Source organism: Pteronotus mesoamericanus, unplaced genomic scaffold, assembly GCF_021234165.1.
Source record: "Pteronotus mesoamericanus isolate MK-2021 breed Mesoamerican mustached bat unplaced genomic scaffold, CSHL_Meso_final contig_78, whole genome shotgun sequence".
Taxonomy (NCBI): domain Eukaryota; kingdom Metazoa; phylum Chordata; class Mammalia; order Chiroptera; family Mormoopidae; genus Pteronotus; species Pteronotus mesoamericanus.
In genome coordinates, this window is record NW_026555258.1 from 11,485,456 (window position 1) to 11,508,324 (window position 22,869).

At 53.5% G+C, this 22,869-nt stretch overlaps 1 protein-coding gene across 2 annotated transcripts; it reads left to right on the forward strand.

Moving 5' to 3' along the window:
• The first annotated feature begins 1,765 nt into the window (after window positions 1-1,765).
• TRAF1 (TNF receptor associated factor 1) lies at window positions 1,766-22,564 on the forward strand. 2 transcript variants are annotated; one of them, XM_054584904.1, is made up of 8 exons: window positions 1,766-1,819; window positions 4,340-5,104; window positions 7,004-7,088; window positions 15,787-15,852; window positions 16,306-16,716; window positions 18,214-18,391; window positions 20,075-20,223; window positions 22,128-22,564. In XM_054584904.1, exons 2-8 carry the CDS (start codon window positions 4,965-4,967, stop codon window positions 22,344-22,346), a joined length of 1,248 nt encoding a protein of 415 aa, XP_054440879.1. In that variant the 5' UTR covers window positions 1,766-1,819; window positions 4,340-4,964; the 3' UTR covers window positions 22,347-22,564. The 2 variants fall into 2 exon arrangements, with proteins under 2 accessions (XP_054440879.1, XP_054440878.1); XM_054584903.1 differs by lacking the exon at window positions 1,766-1,819 and adding an exon at window positions 3,579-3,598.
• The last annotated feature ends 305 nt before the right edge of the window (window positions 22,565-22,869 follow it).

Sequence of the window (22,869 nt, forward strand, 5' to 3'; positions counted from 1 at the left end):
GTCTCTACTCTAGGAAATGGGACAGGCCAGGAGGTGGTCAGACACTTAGGGAGCTGGTCACATGTGCCCCATCATCTTCAATGCAGAATGGCTCACAAAACTTTTATATCCAAGGCCTCCTTGCCATTCAGTGCTGAGCTGCTTACAGGCACCAGAAGCTCAAAAGGCTGTAAGGCTAAGCAGGTGACTTCAATGTCAAGAGCCTGAGAGCTAAAGGATTGGGACAAAACTGGAGAATGAAAGCCTTTTGGTCCCTGTTTGAAGGCAGAGCAGATATGGATGTGAAAGGGCCTGTTGAGGCTCCAACACGCCCTGCTTCCCTAGGTTTGCTTTCTTGTTTCTCAATCATGGTCCAATGCTCAGACCACCAGATGTTAGGCTGTAGCCAGTGGACTACTTTTCTTGTTAAATTTATTTTTGAAAGAAAATTTTTTCTCCTGGGTAGAGATGAGTGGTCTCCAAAGGCTTTCATTTCCTTTCTGAGTCAGGTTTAGCCCCATGAGGCTTGGCTTTCGATTTCTACAGCCTTGCTGCTGCCTGAGCTCTCAGAGGTCCCCCGGTGATGCCCCCTGTATTTCAAGAGCCCCCTGAAATAAGCTGAGCGACTACAGATAAGTTTTTGGTACTTTCCAAAATTAAACTATTTCCCTTGGTAAATTTCCACCAAATGAGCTCATTAATCTGAAAACAGGATGTGGCACATGAAGAGAGTGAGATCAGGTTGCCTGCTTACTTACACTGGTTTGGGGTGGAGAGGAAGGGGTGGGTGGGACAGAAGTGAGACCAGAGACTGGCTTTCATAGGCCCCAAATCCTTCATAGAGTGGACTGAGAATCAATGAGTTTTTAAATCAGACTCAAAACTCTGAGTCCTTTTCTTCCCCTTAAAATGGAAAATCCACACAGAGACCACGGCTGGCCAACCTCCCACGGACTGCCCGTCTTGGAGGCCCCGTTAGACCTCCTGTTTGTCCAGAACAGCTGTTTCCCCTCCAGAGAGGACCCGGAGGCCCTCCTGTCACCAGAGGGAGACTGCCCTGCAAGCACCAGCTCCTGCGTCAGAAGGTGGCCACAAATGAAAAAAACGAAACAAAAAAACCATCAGAGAACTAAAACAGTTCCCAACTCCGGCTGAGTGTCCAGACAAAAAAAAAGGGGGGGGGATTCTAATACCTAAAGAGAATTTAATAGGTGCCTCTGAGTAACTAAAAACTAAACCAACGAAGTAGGCAGCTCACTCCTCAACTGACAGTCCTGCAGACGTTCGAGGTCTGATGGAGAAGCCTTTGTCAAATTCCCAAAAATGAAGGTTGTTTGTATCTCGTAACAAAAATTCTATCTCGACACTCATTCCGTAAGTATTTTGACTGATAAACACAAATTCATAGGGAATAAGTGCCTGCATGTGTTCAGACGAAAACAGGTATAGTTCCTTGAGGCATCCAGTTTTGTTAACGCACCCTGCCTATCCACCACTTGGTACCAGCCTTTGCTTATTGCTCCAACTCAGAAAGCGTGGACGAGCCTGGCACCGCGCCGGGCTCTTTGCAGGAATCCAGGAGGGCAGGGCTCAGATCCGCGCCTGCTCAACCCACCGCCACGCGGGGTTTCAAGCCGGCAGGAGCCGGGGGTGGAGCGAACCTCAGTTTCCCCAAGGGGAGGGGCGCTTGCCCCGCCCCCGGGGTGGCCTCGGGAGCCGGCTCTGGCTGCGGAGACCCGCCCCCGCTCGCCCGGCTTCCGCTGCCCAGCCACGTCCTCCGAGCCCCACCGGAAGCTCGCGCCGGCCGCGGGGAGGCGGTGGCTGCGGCGGAGGCGCCGAGGTTGGTTGCACTGCACCCCGCCCCCACCCTCCACCCCCGCCCCCGCCCCACCCCCACACCGCCCTGGGACTGCAGGCGGTGCCCCGCCCCCGCCCCGGCCGCGCTCCCTGCCCTGGGAGTCCCAGGTGCTGCTCGCTCGGGCGGAGCCTCCCCAGTGTGGGGCTTCCCACGCGCGGCCCGGGCCCGGGAGTCGCGGCTGCAGAGGCCTGCCGGGACTCACTGCCCCAGCCCTTCTTGCGGGCGGCCGGGGCACCGCTGGGGTTAGCTCGTCCTGGAATAGTCGCGGGCGCTGCTCTTCTGCTTACTCAACGGAACGGGAGAGGTGGCCGTGGCGAGAGGACAGTCACCTGCCGAAGGAGGGGCGGGGTACAGAGCTGGGGGCCATAGACAACCCGGGTTGCGGGACGCTATAGAATCACAAAGGCGGGCGGCCTATGGAGACTCCAAGGGAAAATGGGATTTGGTCTAGGTGGGCCCCGAAAAACAAGTGGAAGACTAGGGAGATGGGGCTGCGCGGCTCACGGAGGCTCTGCGCGTGCGGATCGGGCGGGCGAAGCCACGGAGATGAATCCGCGGGCCTTCAGAGAGGGATGGAATTCTAAAGGAGGGGCCCGGAGTCGTGTCGGGTGCTGGCCAGAGGGCTGGTTGGATGAAAACTGGGGCGGGCCCAGGACGGTCGGCGACTTGGGACACTGAGAACCTTGCAGGATGGTTCCAGGGAGGTGTGAGTGAGGCAGCGGAGCGCCTGTGCAGGCAGTCTTTTCTAGAAGTTCTGTTCAAGGGAGGAGAGAGTAAGTCGACAGAGGAACTAGGATGAGGGTGAAGAACATGTTCAAGCCCGATGTGTGGTTAGAGCGCAGGCTCTGGGTTCAGGAGTCCCTTCCCACCAGCTGTGAGACCTTGGGCAAGTCACTTAACCTCTGAGCCTACATCTGGAAAATGGAGGCGATGACAATACCTGCCTCATAGTGGCCGGTCCTGTGAAGATTGCAGGAGATGGTGCCTGTGAAAGTGCTTCACACAGCACTAGAAAGTAGTACTTACTAGGTTTATTATTAGAACAGCTGGGGCCTATTTTGATGCTGATAGAGAAGGAAGCGTTGAAGACAGAGGAGAGAGAGGGGACTAGACAGAAAGGGACCCAGAACTTGGATAGGAAGAGACATCTTGGGTGCCTGTCTGTCGAACCGAGAGAAAGAGGGAACAGTTGGGAATGCAGGGACGTTTGCAGGTTTGGCTCAGGAGGTCAAGGGAGTGCCTTGGTCCTGACAGCCTTGTCTGAGGTAGGCCTCAGGGTCATGTGCCGAGAGGGCCAGGCCAGGGCTGGCCCCAGAAGGGTGGAGGCCTGGTTTACGCTGCAGTGCTGGGGTGCCAGGCCCTTTTTGCCAGCAGCCTGGGTGGCCCCAGCTTGGCTCCAGGAAAGGTGGGCAGGTGAATTTACCTCGGGTCAGAGGACAACATCTGACCTGTCTTGCCCACTTGGGAGGCTCAGATAAAGCTGATGGATGTGAAAACACCACATATAAGCATCGTTTACCATGTTCGTCCTTTCCCCTGATCCTGAGGAGCTGGGAGGCCTGTGGCCATCATTGGAATAAATACCAAAGCCTTTTTGAGCACCTCAGTTGGGCTGTGCATTGTGCCACACTTTCACCTACGATCTCATTTAGTCACAACAGTCAGTTGAAGTCAGTATTATTATTATTCCCCATTTCACAGATGCGGAAACTGAGGTTCTGAAGTTAAAGACCTTGCCCCAGGACACACAGCTAGTAAAAGGTATTCTTAAGCTCTAAGCCCAGATTTGTCAGACATCAAAGCCCATGATCCGAAACCATCACAAGTTTGCAAAACCCTTACTAGCAGCCCAGCAGAATAGAAAGATGTGGAAGAATCATCTTTTCCATTTGATAGGTGAAAAACAGAGGTTGGATGCTCTGGCCATCTCTCATGTGGGTGAAGGAACACAGAGTATGGGGCCCCGCAGACCTGGTGTGAATTCTGCTCACCGCCAGGGGCTCTGTGACTTTGGACCAGGCATCTTGCTTCTCTGTGCCTGTAATGTGGCCACAGAATTCCCAGGAGGTTGCTTTAAGGAACAGAAAGGAAAGTGTTGCCCTGCCCACAGTACATGCTCCAGGAGCCACAGTTCCCACACAACAGTGGATCTGCGTCCCGCTTGGCCCGTGAGACCACCAACTCCCTGTGGCCTTGTGTTTATTTGGAGCTTTACTCTCCTCAGGGCCAGGAAGTGGTAGCGTCCGACTTGGGTATGTGGTCACCTATGACTTCCTGAGCGGGGCCTTGAGGAGCGCCCTGAGTAGTGCACGGTTCTAAGGCCTTGGACTTGGGGAGGGGGGGGGTTGGGCCCTGTGTTGTCATGGTGACAGATGAGGAATGCCACAGGCAGGGCCGTGAGAAACTTCCTGCTACATCTGGTTGCGCTGGCCATAGGGTCTCAGAATCTTAGAGCCCAGAGGCTCCTCGGGGACCATCTGTTGCAACTCCCTTTTTTTACAGATGGGGTAACTGACTCCCGCTATGAGGAAGTGGCTCTTACCTAAGACCCTGGACAGGGCAGAGCTAACATACCTGGAGCTTGCCTTTTTGGACCTGACACCAGGACCTGGGGACTTCCACCAGGACAGTGAGCACCCCCACCCAGAATTCCAGGCTTCCCAGAGGTCCCAGGGAACAAGGACAAGTCGCCAGCTGTGGCGGTCTCTGCCGAGGTTCCTTGGGGCGGGAGGAGGCTGGAGGAAGCCAGTGGCAGCCTGAGGTTCTCTCACAGGGGAACTCTGCCTGTGGTTCCTGAAAAAGTCCGTGACATGGTTGTTTTTTCTCTCTGACTCGCTCTCTTGCTCTCTGTCACTCTAAAGCATGACTGGACACTCCTAGAACCTTCAGTCAGCATCCAGGGGATTTTTTTTTCACCACAAAGGGTAATTCCTGCTCCATCTCTGCTGTGACTCAGCTGTGACATCGAACCGCACAAGCCAATGAGAAGATAAAGTCATCAGACTCCTGCTCACCAGAGAGGGTGGCCCACGCCAGAACTCACCTCTTCTCTCAGCACTGACTCCACGACGCTGGTCCCCTCCCCCGAGGAGCTTAGTCGGGCCCCTAGCCAGGCTGGGACCCCAGGATGGCCTCTGGCTCAGCCAGCAGCCCTCGCCCAGCCCCCGATGAGAACGAGTTTCCCTTTGGGTGCCCCGCCACCGGCTGCCAGGACCCATCAGAGCCCAGAGCCCTCTGCTGCGCTGCCTGTCTCTCTGAGAACCTGAGGTGAGAGGCCCGAGGAGCAGAGAGTGGGTGGGAGGAAGGTGCCAGGGAGGGACCCGTGATGGGAGACAAGGGTGAGAGGAACCTTACAGTGCTCTGCCACGTACTTACCTTACACTCTGGGCGGGTGACTTCATCTCTCTGGGCCTCAGTCTCTACACCCTTCCCTTGCAGTCCCTGGCACTGCCCCTTCTGACTATGGGCAGGAGAAGCAGCCACAGGCAGGTGTCAGCTGCCACAGCAGAAGGTGGGGAAGGGAGCCCCGGCTGGGCCTGGAGCTCTTTACTCACTGTGAGGCCCAGTGCAAACTGCTTCACGTCTCGGAGCCTCATCTTTCTTCTCTGTAAAAGGCCTGTAAAGTTGTTTTCTGCCCCCAGGATTAAGAGGGACAATGAGTGATTCCAGAAAGTTTTGGTAATGGGGAATATACACTTTCTTAGTAAATGATGAACTACTGTACAAATATATCTCCTTCCACAATATTTCCCATCCCTTGTACTGTTCGCTGAGAACACTTTTGAAGGGAACAAAGATACCTATATTTATATATATATGTAGTTATAGGTATATATAGTATGGATATGTATCTTTATATACATATGTATATATAGACGATGTATTTATATCTCATTGAATATGTATATATTATGAATGAATGTATACTTATGTAAATACACATTTTACATGTGTATAAAATACCAGAAACTGGAGGTGTGGCATCCACACAATTGTCAGCACCCCACCGTAAGCACTACTTTGAACCTCCTATGTGCCTCTTTCCTTGGGTCTTCAAAAGAGCCTTGGAAAGGTGGATACTACTATCATCCCATTTTACAGATGAAGACAGCGAGGCCTAATGGAGAGATTAGGTCAGCTTCCTGGCAAAAGTGCTCTTCAGCTGCCCCCAGCTCAACCTTTGTTTGGGGCTTTACAGCTTAAGAAGGTGGGAAAACTGAGTCAGGCCAGTTTGAAAAGTTCAGATGCTTTGATGCAGGGGTGGGGAGAGGTTGTGGCCAAGGAGAGGCCAGGCTGGGGGGCAGGGTGATCAAAGCTTGAGTTCATCTCAGGCATTTGCACTGGGTCTCTTGGCTTCTCTCCCCATCCTTCCAAACCCTGGCAGAGGTGGGGAGGGAGCTGACTGGATGTTGAAGGGACCCAGGCCTGAGGTGTGAAGAGCTCAGGCCAGCTCTGCTGCCGACTCTGTCTGCCCTTGGCTGTCCATGTGTCCTCCGAGGCCTCGCGTTCTGGGGCTGACCAGTGGCTCTGACTGTGGGTCAGGATCCTTCGGGAGGCTTTGTAAAAGCCCAGAGGCCCATGTGTCACCTGGTCGGAGTCTGGCCCCGCTCCTGGTGAAGAACCTCAGGCCAGGTGTTCTCTGAGGCCCCTTCTTATTCTAATCAGCCATGGCCATGTGTAACTCCTACACTGAAGAGTCCAAAACCAAAGAGTGTGAAGCTGAGAAGAGATATAGCCACACACGCACAATCCCTTACCTGAACCCCTGGCTCAGGTGTATTTTGAAATTCAGGATTTTTTGAGATTTCAGAAAAGCAAATCAATGCATTACTGCATAATTCTTCCAGTGGGGATTGGGGCAGCACCTTATAATCAAGCCTATTAATATATCTGATGGAACAGATATTCCCACTAAATGGGATAATAGCCTCCAGTCGCTTTGGGTCAGGTTGGCTGCCAAAGCAGCTCACTGCAAACAGCGGGAAGACACTGGTGCCCAGCGCTTTTGAGGTTTGGGAATGGTGGGTCTGGGATTGCGGCCCGCATGCTCACTGACGTCAGGCCCCACGCTGGGCGAGGCCTGGGCTTTTGGAGCTTTTGAAACAGAGGTGAGTGCCTGGGAGTCCTGAATGCCTCACTCAGCCGCATGTGTTCATGTGTCTTTAGGAACAGCGAGGATCGGATCTGTCCCAAATGCAGAGGAGACGAACCCCAGTCGGTAAGCCCAGGAAGCCTTATATCTCAGGAGAAGGTACGTTGGCACGCCCAGGATAGGGCGTCTGTCCATTTTCTACATGTGTCAAAGTCGAGGCCAAGTAGACAGCTGCTCGCGTAGTCCCTGGCAGGCACCTCCCTCTTTGTCCAGAGTCTGGACTGACTTTGGTTGGTAAACAGTGAGGAGACTGACAGTGAATTGGTGGAGCAGCTTGCCCAGAGTCACCTGGTTGATCTGTGACGGATTCAGGGCAAGAACAACAGTCCTGGCCGGGTGCCTGCAAACTACTGCCTGCAGGCCAGATCCCGCTTGCGCCATTTGTATACAGCCCGCCAGCTAAGAATGGTTTTTATATTTTAAATAGTTAAGAAAAAAAAATCAAAAGAAGAATGATATTTTGTGACATATGAAAAGCATCTGAAACTCGAGCTTCCGTGTCCATAAATAAAGTTTTATTGGCACATACCTACATCCACTTACGTATGAATTGTGTGTGGCTGCTTTCACCCTGTGGCAGCAAAGATGACTAGTTGTAAAAGAGGTTTTAAAACCCAAAATATTTACCCGCTGGCCCTTTACAGAAAAAAATTTGCCAACTCTTGATCTTCCTGCCCCTGATGGCCCCTCCAGCGAGGAGAGGCCACTCCCAGCTCCCCTCTGAGGGAGAGCCCTGCTGAGCTCCTAGGAGTGAGAGACGGATTTAGAAGTGGGAGGGGCCAAAGAGACATCCTCAGGACCCCCGGTCTTGAACCCCATCCCTTCTGGGTTGGAAGGACCCTCACAGGTCATCTGTCCAGCCCAGAGGTTCCCACATGCTGACCAGAGCTGGTCCATTCCTAAAAATAAGGAAACTTTAGTGAAACTTTTAATAAAACTAAATTCTTTCCACTTATAGAATCAACCTCTACCCGGAGATTATGCTCTTCCTATACATGTCTTTGTGTAAATGAAATGATAGTGATGGGAAATGATAGAATTCTTGGCAAAGCCTTTTTACTTGGTAAAATAAAAAGATGATCATCTTTATGTTAATCTCCGGATTTAAAAAAAACACACAAAAACAAACTTGTATTTATCCATGAAGCCAAAGCTGTAGGAACGTCAGAACCACTGCTCTAAATCTCAGCCCCTTGTCCTGCACACGGGGTGCAGCCCCCGTGGGGCAGCCTCAGTGCAAAGCGCGCCAGGGGCCAGGGTCTCCCTGCTCAGCTCAGCCATCCTCACTGTCCTCACGGTGACGCCCCCTGCTGCCCTCCGCCAGGGCTGCCCCCGTGCCTCACCCCACGGTCCCCGGGGTCAGGAGCCAGCTATTCAGGGATGGTTGTGGATAAACCAGTTCGTGGCCGAGATGACCCCTGGCTTGTTTCTCCGTCTGTAAAATGAAGAGGCTCTGGTTGCCCTGCAAGGCCTTCTCAGGACCTGCGATGTCGGTGGCCGGCAGGGCAGCTCCCCTCCCACCGGCAAGGACCCGAGGCATGTGTGTCTCCACACCCACCCGACCCGGTCTCCTCCCTGGCCCCTCTTTCAGAGCATTGGGGGGATTTCCTGCCCTGCCCACAACTGGTTTTGAGGGCTCTCCCATCCCATTCTCAGCAACCCCTTCCCTGCAGGCCTTCAGGGGAATCAGTACAGATTCAATGCATTTCCCCGGAACTGTACAGCCCACAACGTGCGGAGAGCTAATAGGATAAACAGATGCCCGGAAGAGCTTCCCGAGCCTCCCCGTTTGGGCACCCTGGTGCGCTCACCGTGGGAGACAGGCACAGGCACAGCCCTCTGTGGGCCGCGGCTCCCCCTGCACACGGGAGGGCAGGGCCGGGTGTTTCCAGCAGCCCCTGCCTGCTTACATGCTCCAGGGCTATTTTTTCAACTTGTTTTAGTCTGACCTCTTAGCAAAATTAATAGACATTCATGGACAACTTTTAGATAACACAGAGAAGAGATATGTTAATATCTCTTAATGCAGTGGCTTAACTTTTTTCATCATTATGTGAAATCAGGTGACAACGGAAGAGCTCTGATCAAAGGGGAGCGTGGAACCATGTCCTCTTGGTGACCCCAGCTGCCCCAGCCCCTAAGGGACCCTGGGAATTCCTAGGGTCCCTGCAGAGCTCAATTTGAAACTTGCTGCCTTAGGCTGAGTGCAATGACTAATGGTGGAACTACAAGCATTGTAAAAGCAAGGGGGGTGCTGCCTACATTTGGGGAAAGGCAGACCTCTGGCTTGCATGGGTCTTTCTTCCACGCCCACTCTCCCCCTGCCCCCTAAGAAGCTGCCGTCACTGCATCCCCAGTGGGAGGAGTGATCAGACTCCTACACAAAGCCGTGTAGTGGAAAGACCAGGGACTCCTCTGGCTCCTGGCCCTGATTCCGGACTCTGATGGGAACTTTGGGGGACTTTTGACCAAAGGAAAGCAGCTGATTATAAGTCAACACTTTGCATACATGGTACTTGCGAAGTTTGTCCGTGTGTCTAGGGAGACCTGGGGAAACCTGGGGAGTAGCGGGGGGTGGAAGAGCCGGCCGGAGACCAGCTGAGCCAAGCCCAGAGGCGCTGTTCTTGCAAACCCTTTCCATGCCATCTGCTTATCAGTCTGTCCTCCTCCTCTGACTCCCTTAGATTATTATCTCCCAGGAGTGCTTGCAGCCAGGGACCCATTAGGTAATGTAAGAAGCAGATATTAAAGGATTACTCCTGACCCAGTTAGAGACGGCTCTTGCCTGGAATGACCTTCCTGTAGAAGTGACAATGAGTCGGGCATGACCAGTGGATGGAAAATAACATTCACTTCTCACTGCCTGTGACCCTGTGAATGGAACTGTTTCTCTCACTCTCTCCCTTCTGAGGCCACTCAGGGTCAAAAGCAAGCTGACATCTGTAGCCCGTGGTTTACAATAATGCCTTAACTTATTCTAGAATCAGAAAATGACAGGAGGTCAAGCTGTCTAGTCCAATTTCCGTTCTGTACTGAATTCCTGCCAGGTGGCTTTATGTCCTTCCAGTGATGGGGAGCTCATTATTCCCTGAAATGACCGCTTCCGCCCTGGGGGCTCTGACTGTGGCACCGTGTTCCTTTCTTTGTGCCGAGCTGAAGCAGGTCTCCCTAAGCGCCAGGCAGGCTCCATCCCGACAGGGCAAGTGGGTCAGCACCCTGTGCTCTGCCGCGGCCCTGCATGGGTGCGAAGGTGCTGACCTCCTCCCTCTTGACTGTCCTTAGTCTCTGTGCATGTGTGTCCTTTGAAGTGCGGTGACTAGAAATGAACCCCAGGACCCCTACACTTCTGAGCTTGACAGTGGCATCTGTAACCGCGCTGATCCGGTGCCATCCTGCAGGGCAGTGGGGCTCTCCCTGTTTCACTGCGAGGTGATGTATTAGGCGAAGGGAGGAGGTATGCCTGGACCAAAGTCATATAGCCAGGGGGAGCCAAAGCCAGGCTCCCACCCCAGCTTCCTGGGCTGGTGGCCTCCTTTCTGCTGCCTCCAAATGGCAGGTCACCCCAAATGTTTTACACAGGCTCGAATTCCACAGTCAGCCTTAAGTTCTGGAATACACCAAGAGCTGTAATTGGAATGGGCAGGACTGCCTTCAACTGGGAGCATCAGGCAGGGCTTCCTGGAAGAGGTGGCCGCTGAGCTGAGCTGAGCAGAGCGTGCCAGGGGAAGAAGCTGGCCCAGGTACGGAGGCGGCGGGCAGGAACCAGCGGGCAGAGGCACACTGATCGGGTCTGCCCTGTCGCAGGAGAGTGCCGCTCCCTCGGCAGCCGCCGAAACCTGGGCAAAAACAGCCCCTCAGTCATCCGAGACCTCAGGTAGTCTTCGTGCCAGCGTGGGCCATGCCCGGCAGGCCGCAGGCCCTCTGTTCCGGGCAGCAGCGTCCTGGGGCGGCCCCTGCGCTCCTGGCACCCACTGAGCACTCACATTCCTAGAGGCCCGCGGGTCCTGAGTGGGGACCTTTCCACAGAGCCGGCTGCTGACCCGTCACAAAGGGCCTGGGCGAGCAGGGTGGCTCGGAACACCACATACCCCCGGACTTCCTAGACGCAGACAGAGGGACGAGTGTTCCCTCAGGGTTGGGATTTTGTTTTCTCTGTTTCTGTTTCCCCCTCAGAGGAAATTCCACTGCAGATTTTATTTTTAGCAGTTTGAAGCATGAGGCCATTTCACAGGGGCCTCTTGTGGCACCAGACGTACACCAGACTTGGCCCAGGACAGATGTCCCGGTCTTCCTCTGCCACCCCGGCCGTGTTCCCTTTTCTGTCCCCTCAAGTCCCCAGCCTTTGGGCGAGGCCATCCTTCGGTCAAGGGGAGGACTCCCTGGTGTGGAGGAAGGACCCTGGATGTGGACTCCAGGCCTCCACCTCGCTTTTGCTCCCAACTTGTATCGCCTCCTGCAAGTCACAGCCCACCCCTGAGCTTGGGCCTCTCCACCCACAGGGGAGAAGCAGAACCCCCAGCCCCGCCCTCCTCTTCATGGCACCGTAAGGCTCAATGGGGCGGTGTGCCCACAGATGCTCAGAAAGCAGCAAGCCTTCTCAAGGCCTCATAGCTATGGGACAGAAGACCCAAATTTGGTCACGTACTCAAGTGTGCAAGCCCGGTGTGACCATGAGCCAGCCAGTCACCCAGTTTTCCCATCTGTGTTAAGGTGAAGGTCATCTCGCCTAGTTTGCCTCAGAGCAGGGCTGCAGGGATCCTATGACAGCCCGCAAAAATGCTCTGGTCCTGTGTAAAATGCAAAGGCAGTTAGGAATGTTCCTCACCTGCCCGAGGAAATCCAATGGGAAAACGGTGTTTTATAGACTTAGTTATTGAAAGTTAGAGATGTGAGGATTAAATGAGGTACATGTATATGACCGCCGTTAGAGGGAGGGCAGTGCTTAATCCACAGGAATACTCCTGCTAATCCTACCACTACTAACAACGGCTAGCGTTTATTGAGTATTGCGTCAGGCAGAATGATGTTCCCCAAGCTGTCCGCGTGTTAATCCCTACGAATATTCGGCCTTCCACGGCTGTACTAGTTGAGTCGGGCTGCTATCCCAAGGTTCCACGGACTGGGGGCGCTGAACAACCAGAGCTTATTTTCTCACAAATCTGGAGGTAAGAAGTTCCAGACAGGGCTGGTTTGTTCTGAGTTCTCTCCCCTCAGCTTGTCGATGGTGACGCTGTCTTTTTCCTGTATCTTCATCTTGTGTCCCTCTACATTTGTGTCCAAAAATGTTCTTTTCTTGTAAGGACAGCAGTCATATCGATGGGGGCCCACCCTAAGGATCTCGTTTTAACTTAATTTTCCCTTTAAAGACCCTGTCTCCAAATACAGTCATGTTCTGGGTGTTAGGACTTCCACATAGGGATGGGGGAAGGACACATGACTTAGCCCATAACAGTGGCAAAGGGACTTTGCAGGTGTAATTAAATTAAGGATCCTGAGATGGGGAGATTATCCTGGATTATCTAGGCGAGTCCAGTGTAATCACAAGGGTCCTCATAAAAGGGAGACTAGGGAGAGTCAGAGAGAGATCAGAAGGTGCGCGACTGCTGGCTTTGAAGGCGGAGGGAGGGGCGGGGAGCCAAGCAGTGTAGGCGGCCTCTGGAAGCCGGAGAAAAAGAGGAAATGGTCTCCCCCCTAGAGTCCCCAGACGTAATGCCAACACTCTGATATTTAGGACTTACAGTACTGTAAGATAATAAATGTGTGTTGTTTTAAGCCATTAAGTTTGTGGCATTTTATTATAGCAGCAGTACATACCTAAGACCAGAATTTACACGTACTCTTATTTAATCCTCACAATAACTCTATAAGGGGAGGTACTATCATTATCCCCGTTTTGCAGAAGAGGGAAGTGAGACATGGAGAGGTTCATACTCTCCCAAGGCCACACGGCTAGCATGGAAGGTGACCAGAACGGGCTTTGCGCCCTAACAGGCTGACTCCAGAGCCCATCCCCTACCCCCTGGTGCCCTCTAGGGAACCAGCGACTGATCAACTGGCAGTGGAACTGTGGGCAGACTTGGTTGGCCGCCGAGGCCTCCGAAGGCCTCTCAAGTCACCCCTGCCCAACCTCTGACAGCCCCTGGAGGCTGGCCACAGCCCACCTCCGTCCGCCCATCAATACAAGCATGCCCCTGCGCAACACGACCTCTTTGGGCTCAACCGCCAAAAGAACACGTGCCCACCCCAACCTGCGTGGAGATTCTGGAATCCCACCGTGTTCACCCTTCCACCTTTTTAGCTCCCCAGTGGCTCTCACTTCCAGCTTAGAACTGCAGGAGATTCCAATCATGGACTTAGAGGGAGGTTTAGGGCCTGAGAGGTTCCCCGCTAAGTCCGTTCACCAGGAAGTAGGTCCACATGAGCATCGGTCCCTCCGTTGTTCCCACAGGTCAGGACGCTACCTGCCGGGAGAGGCTGTATCCCTGCACCCTTGCCAAAGCCAGCACAGCCTCTCTGCCAAGGCTGCCCTCTGCCCCTGCCGCCAGCAAAACATCTGCTTTCTATTCTTTGTTAGGAACATCTTGTGCTTGAACTCTGGGGTAGTGGGGCGAGGGGGGGGTGGCCTTTTGCTGGGCTGCATTTTGTGCCCTAAGCCAACCATACTCAAGCCCAGGCGCTCGTTTATTTTACTTTTAAAGAATAATAACTAATGTAGCTTTGTACTTGCTCAGCCCAAAAGACCTCCGACATCCCCTTTTATTCATCCAAAAATCTCCATTTTGCCCCCATTAGATTATTCTTTTTTAAAAAAGAGTCTCTTTGAAAATCAAGATATCAATGCGCAATAAAATTTACTCATTTTACATGTACAGTTTGATGAGCGCCAGTAAACTTATGCAGTTGTGTGACCGCTACAGTCAAGATGGTGAATGCTGCTTTTCTACCCCAGAAAAAACTTCCTTGTGCCCCTGGTTAGTCTGCCTCCCCCAGCTGCAGCCCCCGGCTGCCACGGGTATGCTTTCTGTCACTATAGTTTCGCCTTTTCTAGAATCATAATAATGGAATCATAGTATGTTTTTGAGGGTCCTCCTTATTAGTGCTCAAAGTCCTTTAGTCCCTCTGACTGCTGAGTCGTGTGCAAGGAAAAAACGCCACTATCCATTCGCCAGATGATGGATATTTGGATTGCTTCCAATTTGGAGCTATAATGAATACAGCTGCCACGAACATTCACATACACACATAAACATATGTTTCAGTTTCTCTTGGGTAAATTCCTAGGAGTAGAATGTGGCTTGTATGATAACTTTATAAGCATGGTTTATGAGTAAGTTGCTTTGTAAATATGATTTAACTTTATGAGATACTTCCATAGATTTTTTTTCCAAAGTGGCTGCACCGTTTTTGCATTCCCACTAGCAACATTCGTATGTTCCAGTTCCTCCACATCCTCACCAAAGCCTGGTGTTGGTGTTCTGTTTTAATCTTAACCATCTAGTGAGTGGGTAATGGTATTTCACTGTGGTATTTCATTTGCATTTGCATTTCTCTATTGACTAGTGATGTTGAGCATCTTTTCATAAGCTTGTCATTGATACAACATATCTCCTTTTGTGAAGCATCTGTTCAGTATTTAACTTACATTTTATGAGGTTGTTTGTCTTCTTATTACTAAATTTTAAGAGTTCTTTACATATTCTGGATACAAGCCCTTTCCAGATAGATGTTTTGGGAAAACACTTTTCTCCCAGTTCCCCATGGGCTTTCTCTTGGAAAGAGACGCAGTTGACTCTTGAGGCATGGGGGAGTTAGGGGCACCAGCCCCATCCCCCAACAGAAAGTCTGTGTATAACTTTTGACTGCCCCAAAGCTTAACCTCTATAGTTGTCCCTCAGTATCCATAGGACATTGGTTCTAGAACCCCCCCACAGATACCCAAATCCACAATGTTCAAGTCCCCCATATAAAACTGCACAGATCAAAAGCAGTACAGGTATTTTTGAAAAAAATCCAGTATCAGGGGGCCCAGGCAGTTCAGACCCACACTGCCCAGGGGCCAGCTGTAGCGATATGGTGTGGGAGGAGCCTGTGTCTGTGCCGCTTCTTCGCTGTGCTCCTTGGGCAAGTCCCTTCCCCTCCGTAAGCCTCAGTTTCCTCATCTGTAAAGTGGGAAGAAACGACTTACCCTGCCTTCCCCACAGCGCTGTCAGGGGCCCTAGGAAGAACAGTGGCCGCGAAAGCATTTTGTAAACTCCTTGGACCTATAAATAGGTTAACAGTATGGCGAGCAGCTGTGGAGTGCTGAGACCCCTCTGTGGCCCTGCCCTCGGGCTGTGCCCTACCCGGAAGGGAGCAGTGCGGGGCAGGTGCTCCTCGGTCAAGGTGGATTGCCAAGGAGCGATGCAGACGGCAACTGTGAGGGGCATCCCATTGGTTCAGGAGCGGGGAGGGGTCACTCACGCAGCCCACACGCTCCAAGTACCAGGCGCGGCCCTCAGCACTAGGAGCACAGCCTCACGGAGCTCCCAGAGCCCTGGGAGCAGCCCTAGAGTGCATGGGGGTCCCCGGCCTGTGTGGCTCCTGTCCTGAAAGGGGTGCCCCGCTGCCCTGGATCACGGCAGGGGCCCTGAGCCTGTTTTGAAGGAGGGTCACTGAAGGGGTCAGCCAGGCAGGACAAACAGCATGTGCAAAGTCCTGTGGCCCAGCCCGGCATGCGCCCTGTTGGATGCTGATGCTTTGCAGAGAGCCCCACTGGTCCCACTGGGATTCCCGTTGAGTGACACGTTGTTGTTTCCAGGATCACCCTGAGGTGGCTGCAGATGGAGTTACGTGTCCCTTTGCAGGTGTTGGCTGCTCCTTCAAGGTAAGCTCCTGAGTGTGAGAAAGGACATCTGTCCACTACAGGCCGAGGCCACGGGGTCTCCCCACTTCAGCCCAGATTTTCCCACACCACCAAGGTACTCCTCTGGATGACCCTTACTTTGGTGGCCGCAAGCAACAAACCTCACTAGTAAATCATTCCCGTACTCAAGAGAGCTCTTGTGCCTCATCTCAGTTGTAGCATCGCTAAAATGACCCCCCAGGGCTCCCCAGGCCTCTCTCCATGGTCCTGAATCACCACTGGCCTCAAAGATGGGGCAGAATTGGGGCTCTAGAGGCTGGGAGGCCCAGGGCTCACCATGGGCATGTTCGATGCCAGAGTCTTCTGTGTCCTTCTCACTGCAAACAGACCCACTTCCCCTTTGCTGCGTGAATGCATCTGACTTTCTTTGGGAACCTTGTTCGCTGTCATTGATCAGACCCACTCTCTTGGCAGGGGAGTGCAAAGTTCATGCAGGAGCATGAGGTCACCTCTCAGGCCACCCACCTAAACCTGCTGCTGAGGTTCCTGAAACAGTGGAAGGCCCAGCAGGGCTCAGGCCTGGGCTCAGGGCCCATGGCTCTAGAGCGGAATCTGTCGGACCTGCAGCTGCAGGCTGCTGCAGAGGTGGCCGGGGACCTGGAGGTGGACTGCTACCGGGCCCCCTGCTCTGAGAGCCAGGAGGAGCTGGCCCTGCAGCACTCCATGAAGGAGAAGGTGCTGGCCGACCTGGAGGGGAAGCTGCGCGTGTTCGAGAACATCGTTGCCGTCCTCAACAAGGAGGTGGAGGCCTCCCACCTGGCCCTGGAGGCCTCCATCCACCAGAGCCAGCTGGACCGCGAGCACATCTTGAGCTTGGAACAGCGGGTGAGCGCAGGCAGCAAGGCTGCCTTCGAGGCTGACCCAGGGGGCCCTCAGCTCCATCTTATCTCCAGACCAGTGCTTTGGCCTCTCTCCTAAGCTTTGTCCCTGCCCACAGCAGTCACACCCCATCAAAAGGTATCTGTCCTGTGTCCCAACACCTCCTAGGGGCTTGAATTCCTCCCATGGTAGGACTCTCTGTTCCCAAGCTACTCATCCCGTTGCTGGACATTTTCCACCATTAGGAAGTTCTTCCTTACCCCAAACTCAATCAGCCTTTCTGTGTCTTCCCTGCATCGTTTCTGGCCCTGCCCCTCGGGGCCCCCAAAACAAACCTGCCATCTAGACCCTATGGAAGCCCTTCAGAGATGAGCAAACAGTGATTTATCCCATCTGAGTATTTCCTTCTTTAGGCTAAACGCCCCCAGTGCCTTCACCCCCCTCATCATAGCACGTTGTTCTCATAGGCGCTGGCTCCGCCTCTAAAGGATTCCACACATTCAGAATGGTGGTCCCAGACCAACTCCAGACAATCCACTTCTCCAATAGTTCTTGGTCGAGCAGGACTGTCATCCCCTCCTTTGTTCCAGGGCTTATACTTTTCTTAATATAACCAGTCACCATGTTATGTTGCTTCCTTTTCTTTTCTTTTCTCTTTTCTTTTCTTTTCTTTTCCTTTTCTTTTCTTTTCTTTTCTTTTCTTTTCTTTTCTTTTCTTGCAACATTACATCGCTATCTCATGTTGACTTAGGCCTAGCTTTTAATTCCAGCTCTACCGTTGGCTTGCACGGTAGGCAGGAGCACGTTGCTTTCCCTCTCAGGACTGCAGCTCTCTCATCAGTAAAATTAGCGTTTCGATTTCTTGAAGAACACTCACTCCCACACCTGCTATGTGAGCAGACCCAAGAAGAACTTTGTATTCTCTCAAGTGTCTGTGGGGAAGTCTACCAGGAGAGCCAGGCGTTGTGTTTGAGTGGTGGAGTAAAGCCTGCATTTATGTAACTCTTGCCCCAGGTAGAAGGTGGGCTTCTTGAAGGCAGCAGCCATGTCTTCAGTTCATCAAAAACTCCCTGGCTCAACCCGTACATGCCAGGCTCTGTGCAAGGCAGGCACACAGAGAAGAAATGAGCACAGGCCCAGCCCTTGGTGGGGGAGACATCTGTCTGGTAGGATAAGCAGAAGAATAAATCTCATAAAACTGCTGTAAGGACTTTGTAAGAACATAGATGAGAGAGAGAGAGAGAGAGCGGCTGAGCTAGGGCAGTGGCTGAACACTTCCCAGGGGAAGGGCCGTGGGAGCCAGATTTCTTGTGGGTGAGTGGGCGTTGGCCAGGGGATCGGGAAGGCAGCGGAGTTCCAGGCAGGAGGTACAGCGCATGCAAAGGCAGACGCATGCACCTGAGGGAGGCACAGTCAGGAAGGCATGTTCTTGGTGGGTCTGTCTCCAGAGCATGCCGTCCCCAAGCCAGGCCTGGCGCCCCTGGCTCAATGGCTTCCCTACAGGTGGTGGAGCTGCAGCAGACGCTGGCCCAGAAAGACCAGGCCTTGGACAAGCTGGAGCAGAGCCTGCACCTCATGGAGGAGGCCTCCTTCGACGGCACCTTCCTGTGGAAGATCACCAACGTCACCAGGCGGTGCCATGAGTCAGCCTGCGGCAGGACCGTCAGCCTCTTCTCCCCAGGTAACGCCTCCCCAGAGCACAGAGACCCATGGGGCCCAGGAGACAACATGGGGAACAGCCAGCTCTGTGACTCCATGCCATGTCCAGTCAGGCCAGTGTCTGTTCAGGCCACCGACCGTGCTGGGACCGCAGAGGAGGTAGGTGCCCAGCTCAGCCCCGTAGAACTTGGGCTGTTTGAGCTGCTGCGCCTTCCACCTCCCCCTGTGTCAGTCACGTTCTGCAGAGAGACATAAAATTGTCATTGGCTTGGTGTGGAAGTCGGATATGAAAGACTGTGCTGTGACCCAGAGCTTGTGCAAATGCCGGATGGGGAGGCTGGTTCTCGCGGGCGGACACTAGGGGACCCTTGCCCTCAGGGGGCCAATGGCCTGACTAAGACAAGCGGAGAACTGAGTGGACGATTATGGTGGCGCACTAGGAAGTATTGTGTAAATTGGGGCAGTTCTTACTCATTTCTGGGGCCCCAGGGCATAGCACAATGTTTTGCATAAAGTCATTACTCAGTAGATTTTTTCCCTTAATTAATTGACTTATTTTTATAAAACAATGTGCATATTTGTGTGTGAAATGCTCAGACCTCTGTGTGCTTCCCCGCTCCTCACCCATGTGTGTCTAAGTAAACGGGGGTCATCAGGAGAGAGTTCTGCAGAGGACGATTTGAACCGCCTCTCTCTTGCCTTTGCGCCAGCTTCATGCCTTTCCTGTCCATCAGCTCCTCTGAGGCACCCAGAACCAACAGGGTGGGATGAAAAGGGGCGTCGGAGTCTGCTCTGCACCCCAGAGTGGGGCTTGGTCCCAAAGCCAGGCACCCGTCCTCAGGAGCAAGGGCGGCCCCCTTCCGGGGCGGACTCACCTCCAACACACAGGCGTTTCCTCCTCCCTTCTTCCCAAAGAGAGACAAAGTGAGCAGTGTCTCTGGCTTCCTGTTCTACCAAAACCTAAGGGGCAGGGTGAGTCAGAATGTCAGTCCGTCCCTCCTCTGCCCCTTCCTGCCTGTCCCCCACACCCTGTCCCCAATCGCCCCCTCCCAGAGGGGCCCTTGTGGTGGCAGCCTCTGGCACCTCTACTGTGCGGCGCTTTCAGCTGCTGAGGGAGAGAGCCCAGGGGCCCCCGTGTTTCATCACCAAGGGTGAATCACCCCTCAGGGGCCTTTGCCAAGGGTGCCTGGCAGAAGTGGGAGCCGCCCACTCTTCCCCAGCCTCTGGGAGTCCCCAACCACTAGGCCTAGGGCAGCAGAAGGAAGTCAGTGTTGAGAGAGGAGGCCTGGCCCCTGCTCCTGGCTCTGGCCCCAGCACCCGTGGGGCTGGGCACTCCCACTGTGGGGCCCGGTCTCCTGACTGCAGAATACAGGGTGGTTAGATCAAAAGTGTGGTCCCTGGGCCAGCAGCATCGCTGTCTTCTATAGGACATGCCAAGTCCCAGTCCTCTGCTGGATCCGAAACTCCGGGGCTGAGGCCTGGCTATCTGTGATTCTGATGGCCAGTTGACAGCCACACAGATGAGCTCCAAGATCTGGGTCCTTGGGACAGCATAGGATCCAGAAGAATGCTGGGCTCCAACCCCAGATTTCTAAGTTTTGAGCCACTGACCTTGGGCGTGTCTAACCTTTAGTCCCAGTTTCCTCATCCGCAAAGCTAGCACTCTCCAGCTGCCCCTGGGCTGACTCTGGCTTGCGCATTTCAGCTTTCTACACTGCCAAGTATGGCTACAAGTTGTGCCTGAGGCTCTACTTGAATGGGGACGGGACGGGAAAGAGGACCCACCTGTCACTGTTCATCGTGATCATGAAAGGGGAGTATGATGCTCTGCTGCCGTGGCCTTTCCGGAACAAGGTAGGGGCCGAGCGGAACAATGCGGGTGGGGTGGGGGAAGCCTGGATCTTGCCCCTGGTTCAGCCATCAACTGGTCAGGTGACCTGGACCAGCCTCTTGCCCTCTCTGTGTTCTTAGGTTCTCCTTTTATAAAACAGGAGCCTGAGTTCATATCTAGTAGCCAAGTCCAGGGGCAAAAATGCTGGGACCAACATCCCTAGGAGTCAGGTAGAAACTCACTTGGTGGGATGAATAAGGAAAACTTCCTGGAGGAGGTGCTGTGGGGCCACCCTGAACAAGCAGCATTTTCAGAAAAAGGGGAGGAGGTAGATGCTACTACACACCTCTTAGCATGGCCAAAACCCCAAACACGGGCAACACCAAATGCTGACGAGGATGTGGAGCAACAGGATGTCTCATTCATTGCTGGTGGGAATGCAAATGGCATGGCCACTTTGCAAGAGAGTTTCTTACTTTGGCAGTTTCTTACAAAACTAAATGTACTCTTGCCATATCCAGAAACCACACTCCTCGGTATTCACCAAATGAGCTGAAAACTTCAGTCCACACAAAAACCTCCACATGGGTATTTATAGCAGTTTTATCCATAATTGCCAAACTTGGAAGTTGCCAAGATGTCCTTCAGTAGGTGAATGGATAAACAAACCTTGGTATGTGCAGAAAACTGAACACTATTCAGCACCAAAAAGAAATGCTGTGGAGGAACCTTAAATGAATATTGCAAAGTGGCAGAAGCCAATCTGAAAAGGCCACATACTATATGATTCTAGCTACATGACTTTCTGGAAAAGGCAAAACTGTGGAGACAGTAAAAAGATCCGTGGTTGCCAGGGGCCGAGGGGAGAGAGGGATGAATAGATAGAGCACAGAGGATTTTCAGGGCAGTGGAACTATTCTGTATGGTATCAGAATGATGAATATACGTCATTGCACCTTTGTCCAAACCCAGGAGTGAACCCTGAGGTGAATGTGTCAGTATCTATCGATTGTAGAGCATGTCCCGCTGGGGTACAGGGTCTTGACAGTCTGGCAGATGGTGTGGAAGCAGAAGGTATATGGGAAATCTCTATATTTTCCATTCAATTTTGCTGTCTACTTAAAACTGATCTAAAAATAAAGCCTGTTAAAACTGTTTAAAAGGGCAGAAGTGCCACTGTGGTCTGGATATGAGCCAGTAGGTCAGTGGCCCGCACACCTGCCAGCGGGACTTAAAAGGTACCAATGACTGGTCTCTCACTACAGTCAATGGGGAGGCCTGAGCATCAGGATTTTAAAAACCTTCCCAGGGGATTCTAAGTGCAGCCAAGTCTGAGAACCGCTGTGATAGGCGATGGGAAGACATTTTATGTCCCGATGGGTGTTCCAGTGACACATACCAGGGTTTGTGTCACTGAGATCATCAGCCTCTTGAGGGCACACATATCTGCTCTGTGTGGACTGAAACTCCGTTTATGTTGCCGGACATCGGCAGGCAGCCCCTCAGCAGAGGGCCTGTCCGTTTGTGCCCCCTGCCTCACCCAGGAGGGTCCAGCATAGTTCACTGTCTGACATCTCTGAGCAGGAAGGGGTATTACCAGTTAGGAGTCCGGGCTCCTTGTCAGCGCTCAGTCCCACCTATAACCCCCAACAGCCAATCAAAATTGAGGCATTCACATCCCCTTTTCCTGTTGGATAGACCCTCAGAGCCCTAATTATAGGACAACCCCCAAAGCCCACTCAGGATACCAGGTGCTTCCATCTCTGGGGGCTCTCTCTGCTCCAGGCGTGGTCCTTACATTGTTTCTTTGGCTCCTAACCAGCCTGAGCTCAGGGTCAGAGGGGCTACACAGGTGGCAGACAGAGGGCAGCTCCGCGCCCCCCGGTGCGCCGCCCAGACCTGACCTCCCACCTGCCCTGGCCCGCAGATCACCTTCATGCTCCTGGACCAGAACAACCGTGAGCACGCCATTGACGCCTTCCGGCCCGACCTGACCTCCGTGTCCTTCCAGCGGCCCCAGAGCGAAACCAACGTGGCCAGCGGCTGCCCGCTCTTCTTCCCTCTCAGCAGGCTCCAGTCGCCCAAGCACGCCTACGTGAAGGACGACACCATGTTCCTCAAGTGCATCGTGGAGACGAGTACTTAGGGCAGGCGGGGACAAGTGCCCGCACCTGCGTGCGGAGGAAGCGCCAGCCCAGACTGGAGGAGGTCCTGCCCTTGGTGCCCACGGTCCCAAGACACAGCGATAGCCTGGGGCCGGGTTGGTCTGAGCAGGGCGGACAGACTGCCTGTGGCAGCCATCCGCTTAAGGGGGTGGCAGGACCCCACAAAGGCAGAGGGTCCAGAAGGAGGTGGTGGCAGAATTGTCCCTCTTGCACTGTCCGTGCAACACCAGAGTCCTGGCAGCCGCGCCAGCCCTGAACGCTGAGGGGGACTCTGACCAAGGTGGGGAAGGCAGGGGGATCACACCTGTGGTGGGGACAGCGATCTGGAGGTGCGGGGCTGAGCATGGGCAGGTTCCCACAGGGCCGCCGTGGAGAACTGGAAACCTGCTTGCTGTGCGCCTGCCCAGGGTCAGAACTGAGGGGTGGAAGGGACAGGCTGCCAATGGGAATTCCATCTGTCCAGGCGTGCACTGACTTCCCCGTCACCGCAGGTGAACAAGCAAA

What these genes read in the sequence shown, in the direction of transcription:
- TRAF1 (XM_054584904.1), top strand. Translation starts at nt 4,965, where the DNA reads ATGGCCTCTGGCTCAGCCAGCAGCCCTCGCCCAGCCCCCGATGAGAAC. An exon ending in GCCTTATATCTCAGGAGAAG is followed by an intron (nt 7,089 to 15,786) that starts GTACGTTGGCAC and finishes TGTTGTTTCCAG; the next exon opens with GATCACCCTGAGGTGGCTGC. An exon ending in GTGTTGGCTGCTCCTTCAAG is followed by an intron (nt 15,853 to 16,305) that starts GTAAGCTCCTGA and finishes CTCTCTTGGCAG; the next exon opens with GGGAGTGCAAAGTTCATGCA.